Raw genomic sequence first — 6,037 nt, forward strand, 5'->3', positions numbered from 1 at the left:
GGGGATAGGTCAGTCCAGGGAAGACGGACAGGTCAAGGAGGTGGGATGAGGTTAGTAGGTAGATGGGGGTGCGGCTTGGGGTGGGAGGAAGGGATGGGTGAGAGGAAGAACCGGTTAGGGAGGCAGAGACAGGTTGGACTGGTTTTGGGATGCAGTGGGTGGGGGGGGAAGAGCTGGGCTGGTTGTGTGGTGCAGTGGGGGGAGGGGACGAACTGGGCTGGTTTAGGGATGCAGTAGGGGAAGGGGAGATTTTGAAACTGGTGAAGTCCACATTGATACCATATGGCTGCAGGGTTCCCAGGCGGAATATGAGTTGCTGTTCCTGCAAACTTCGGGTGGCATCATTGTGGCAGTGCAAGAGGCCCATGATGGACATGTCATCTAGAGAATGGGAGGGGGAGTGGAAATGGTTTGCGACTGGGAGGTGCAGTTGTTTGTTGCGAACTGAGTGGAGGTGTTCTGCAAAGCGGTCCCCAAGCCTCCGCTTGGTTTCCCCAATGTAGAGGAAGCCACACTGGGTACAGTGGATGCAGTATACCACATTGGCAGATGTGCAGGTGAACCTCTGCTTAATGTGGAATGTCATCTTGGGGCCTGGGATAGGGGTGAGGGAGGAGGTGTGGGGGCAAGTGTAGCATTTCCTGTGGTTGCAGGGGAAGGTGCCGGGTGTGGTGGGGTTGGAGGGCAGTGTGGAGCGAACAAGGGAGTCACGGAGAGAGTGGTCTCTCCGGAAAGCAGACAGGGGTGGGGATGGAAAAATGTCTTGGGTGGTGGGGTCGGATTGTAGATGGCGGAAGTGTCGGAGGATGATGCGTTGTATCCGGAGGTTGGTAGGGTGGTGTGTGAGAACGAGGGGGATCCTCTTAGGGCAGTTGTGGCGGGGGCGGGGTGTGAGGGATGTGTTGCGGGAAATACGGGAAACGCGGTCAAGGGCGTTCTTGATTTGCATTTTATGTTTCAGTTACAGGCTCATATATCATAGGTTTCATATGTCTTTTCAATTCACCCAGTATCTTGTATCATCTAACTTTCAAAGATTAGATCACAAACCTACTAAACGTGTTCCTTAGGCTGTAGTTGTGTTAAAAATGTCAGTTTTCATGTCAGGAGCTGAAAGCAATGCAGCTGGCACACCTAAGTGATACTGCTGACTGCACTTGCTCCAGATTACATTGAGATCAGCAACAAAAGGGCATGTAAAGGCATGCTTGGGCATTTTCAAGTCCTCCACCCCTTTTATTGCTTACTTTTAATTTTAGAAGTGTGCATGCAGAAACAATACGTTTGGCATAGCATTAGAGGGAGTCAAATTTAAGAAATGCCAAGGAACTACAGTAAATTGTTGTCATGGTGATTCTTTGACTATTAAAAACTATGCGCAGTAGTTGAATAAGAGTCTGAAAGTGTGCTGAATACTCCACACAAAGTTGAACAGCGCATATAACTGCAGTTAAGAAACACAGTCTCCATTAAAGGTCTGTTAATCTCCGCTTAAAATTTTAAGTCTGAGACTTCAAGTATCTTATTGTGACATTGGCAATGGGAATGGGCAAAAAAAATTACAAAGGTAAATACAAAGCTATTTCAGATCGTGTCATGACATTTTCTGAAGTTAATATGTCAGCACTCCAGGGAATGAAGCTGTCTGATCTGATTGGTGATGCCAATACCATCAGCATGAAACACAAATAGGATTTGGAGGATTTTGAAGTACATTACTGACAATTGTGGTTTGTGTTTTGGATAGGCTGACAGTGGCACAGAAGCCCTTGTTGCTGTTCATTGTGGATGTCTTGATGCGGAAAGTTTTCAGCATATGAGAGAAAAGCAAATTATGAACATGTCGTAGAAAATTTGAAAGATCTTTATGTGGTAATGCCGAATTCCACATTCCAAAGTCTTGCTTTCCATCAGATAAGACAGGGAGAGAAGAAACAATGACTCAATTTGTAACTAGTTTGAGGCAGACATCGGATGGTTACAATTATATTGTGATTGATCTGAATATTCGAATAATGAATCAGGTGGTTCAACATTGCTGGTCAGATTCATTGAGGCATAAGCCACTGGAAGGAAAAGTAGAATTAATGTTATATGATACTTTGAATGTAGCAACTGCATTGAAAATGGCAGATGGGCAATTTCATAGCAAGGAGTTTGGTCCCATCCCTGCCACTGACACAACAAAGTTGAGTTTTAACCGCGATGCCCAATGGAATCCAGGTACATGTAAATTTAAACAGCAGAGCTCAGAGACAAAGACAAAGTGTTTCAGATGTAGCAACTTGAAGATTCATCTAGATTTGAAATGTTAGCTTGCTCTCTCTCTGTGGATGCTGACTGGTCCACTGTGATCTCCAGCATTTGTTATTTTCAGTACACATTCCAACATCGGCAGCAATTTGCTCCTATATAATGGAAAAGATCTTGTTGATCTGCCAAGGAAAAGTTTCGCACAAGTTTTGAGAACAAATACCATTTTTCCAAGGTGTGCAGAAGCAAAGCTGAACAGAGAAGAACACCCGGTAAATCAGATAAAGGAAAGAATGAATAAATTAGTATAAGTGTGGGATTAGTTGAAGTAAATACAGGAATGAGGACACAGATATCAAACTTTTCCATTAAAAGATGACAACCATGAGAAGGTGCCAGCGATTATTAGTGGTGTTGAAATAAGCATTATTGTGGAGTTGGAATCCCAGCTGATATGAAATCTGGCTTATTTGATCTCAAGTTTAATTTTTGCAGTTGACTAGTCACGAAACACATTTATACAAGGCTGCCCATGTTCAATAACACAAAATCACTGGTATCACACAAAAAAGCAAATATGAAAAAACATTGCAGGAAACGTCTTAACATAAACGGCAGAACAAACTTTCAACATACTTCCTAGTAATGTCATTATCAGGTACTCAATCGCAGAGAAATTCTCTCTAAACTCGTTAATTTTTACTTAAGTGACTCTTTCCAGTTCTGTTAGTCCAAACCCCTTTGCAATTCTGATGGCCTGATCATCTTTCGAACTCTAAAACATTGAAAGCTTTCATACAAACACTCGCAGGTCAGATTCCACAAACTAAAATTCTTCACTGGGATGAAAATTATTCTCCTGAACTGAAAACTTGATTCTCTAAACTGAACAAAAACAAAGTTGCTGGAAAAGCTCAGCAGGCCTGGCAGCTTCTGTGAAGGAGGAAACAGAGTTAATGTTTCGGGTCCAGTGACCCTTCCTCGGAACTGATGGTGGCTGGGAAAATGTCAGTTTATATGCAGAAAATAGGGAGGTGGGTGGGGTAGGGAGTAAACCATAGGATAGAGCCCTAAGAGAGAGAAAGACAGTTGGACAAACAAAGGAGTTGTTAACGTTCAGGATGGGAGGGTGAATAGGGCCTGGTGTAACAAGGCCTGGTGTGTGGGGTGGTGGGATGGGACATGAGAGAGTTTAGGCCCTAAAATTATTGAACTCAATATTGATTCCAGAGGGCTGTAGGGCTCCCAAGCGGAAAATGAGGTGTTGTTCCTCCAGAGATAATAGGAACTGCAGATGCTGGAAAATCCGAGATAACAAGGTGTGGAGCTGGATGAACACAGCAGGCCAAGCAGCATCTTAGGAGCAGAAAAGCTGACATTTGGCATTTCTGATGAAGGGTCTAGGCCTGGAACATCAGTTTTTCTGCTCCTAAGATGCTGCTTGGCCTTCTGTGTTCATCTAGCTCCACATTTTGTTATCTCTGTTGTTCCTCCAGCTTGCGTTGAGCTTCACTGGAACGCTGCAGCAAGTCAGAGACAGAGATGTTGGCCAGGGAGCAGGTTGGTGCATTGAAGTGGCAGGCAACAGGTAGTTCTGCTCGCAAAAAAGACCCAGAACTACCTGTTGCCTGCCACTCAAATGAACCACCCTGCTTCCTGGCCAACATCTCTGTCTCTGACTTGGTACAGTGTTCCAGTGAAGCCCAACGCAAGCTGGAGGAGCAACACCTCATTTTCCACTTGGGGACCCTACAACCATCCGGAAGCACTATTCAGCTCAATAATTTTAGGGCCTAAACTCTTCCATGTCCCAGTCCCCCACCCCACACACGCCTTGTTATCACATCGCCTGCCATTACACACTGCCTATTGTTAGTCACTAACAGTCACCATTAACAACTATTCCAAGTGTGGTCTAATCAAGGTTTTATAGAGCTGCAGCATAACCTCACGGCTCTTAAACTCAATTCCCTTGCCAATGAAAGCCAACAAACGATACGCCCTCTGAACAACTCTATTAATGTGGGTGGCAATTTTGAGGGATTTTATTTCAGGAATTTCTCAGGGTTCTAGATCCAAGCATTTTAAGCTATTTCACCAATGACCTTCCCTTCAACATCTAATAAGAAGTGTAGATTTTCACTGATGACTACACAATGTTCAATTCCATTCTTAAACCCTCTGTTTCTGAAAAGGAGTCATATTCAACTCAAAACATTCATTTTGTTTTCTTCTCCACAACTTCTTCCAGACATGTTCAGATATTTCCAAAAGTTTCTGTTGTAATTAATGATTGGAGTTAATTTTAAGGGAAATGGAATGTAGAAATATTGGGTCCTCTTATGGCACAGAGGTAGTTTCCCTCCCCCTGGACTGAGAGATCTAGATTCAAGTCCCACCTGCTCTAGAGGAGTGTCATAACATCTCTAAACAGGTTGATTTTTAAAGAAAATATAATGCAGAAGTAAGATCCTGGCATTAAATTCACCTCAAACTTTAGGCAGACCACAATTAGCGTGATGGATGTGGACCTAGTCTCTGCATTGCAAAACGATTTTTAGATACAAAGCACCAATAGAATGCTGTATTGTCCTAGAAAGGTAAACTGGACTTCTGTTCTCTGGAGTTTCCCTGAATGAGAGATGATCTCATTGGAATTTACAAAACACTTAACGGGACGGACAGAGTAGGTGCAGGGAAGATACTTCCCATGGTTGGGCAGTTCAGAACCAGTGGACACCATTTAAAACTAAAAGGAGTGTCATTTACGAGCATGATGTCGAGAAATTCTTTTAGTCAGAGACTGAGTCTTCGGAACGGTCCACTCCACAGAGCTGTGGAAATTCAGTCTTAGAGTAGGCTTAATGTAGAGGTCGATCATTTTTTTTTGATTATCAGTGAAGTGAAGGCTTACGGGGATATTGTGGGCAAAAGGAATTGAAGTGTACAGTGAGCCACGATCGTAATAAGTGGCGAAATTGGTTTACGGGCTATATGGCCTATGCCTGTTGTAATATTCTTACCCACCAAGACTCAGATATCAGACTTCAGAGACCACATTCCAGCAGACATTTCACATTTACCAACAAAGCCTAACTGAGAGCCAATACTGTTTAACAGCTCCGAAATATTATTTTTCGTTCGTTCACTGTAATCGTTGGTCAAAGTCTGCGCTTGCCACACGCTACACAGTCTTTGATGCAGTTTATCTGCTTTCCATTTCCCGTTCCCTCCCAGCCGTCTACGCTGTCAGGGATGCTTCCCGGAACGATCACTATCTACTCGTTATCACTAATGATCAGTGCAATCGGCAACCGTATTTCCAATACCGAGAGGAGAGGATTTTTTTTCCGGCTGGTATTCAGATCTGAGCCAGCCCAGGAGATGGAGTTTGTGTTAGTCGGTGTTGTATATTTATGTAATGTTTCGCACTCACCTTTTCAAAGCCAGGTTGATCCCGCAGATAGTCTTCACAATCTTGGCAATTCTCTGAAACTTTTGGCTTCCTCGCTATGAGCAACAAAACAGCACGGAATGAATCATAATGTGTGTGACTTTTACGGGTTTAACTGTGTGAAAAAGCCGGAACTCTATCGATATTCAGCTCTAACCTGACTCATGTCCAGGGACATCTTTCAGAAATCCGTGTGAACAGCCTACTCCAACTGTCAGTAAGGTGTTGAATAAATATACGGTGTCCATCTCTTCCGCATTTTTCATGCACGTGAAAATACAATGGACCTTTGGCACAGCATCTATTTAAAAATATTAAACCTCCTCAGGG

The 6,037-nt window shown here is 43.5% G+C and overlaps 1 protein-coding gene across 5 annotated transcripts in view; it reads right to left on the minus strand.

Annotated features, from left to right (window-relative positions):
- The window catches only part of LOC125456295 (cyclic nucleotide-binding domain-containing protein 2-like), a 139,896-nt gene extending 133,946 nt beyond the window's left edge, over window positions 1-5,950 (minus strand). For all 5 annotated transcript variants that reach the window (XM_048539348.2, XM_048539321.2, XM_048539354.2 and 2 more), the window contains exons 1-2: window positions 5,865-5,950; window positions 5,690-5,763 (exon numbers count right to left, since the gene is read on the minus strand). In XM_048539348.2, the coding sequence (XP_048395305.1) occupies window positions 5,690-5,763; window positions 5,865-5,885 (95 nt within the window). In that variant the 5' untranslated portion in view covers window positions 5,886-5,950. The remainder of the gene's footprint in view (window positions 1-5,689; window positions 5,764-5,864) is intronic.
- Between the last annotated feature and the right edge of the window lie 87 nt (window positions 5,951-6,037).

The sequence above is a fragment of the Stegostoma tigrinum genome, chromosome 1, assembly GCF_030684315.1.
Source record: "Stegostoma tigrinum isolate sSteTig4 chromosome 1, sSteTig4.hap1, whole genome shotgun sequence".
NCBI classification, from domain to species: domain Eukaryota; kingdom Metazoa; phylum Chordata; class Chondrichthyes; order Orectolobiformes; family Stegostomatidae; genus Stegostoma; species Stegostoma tigrinum.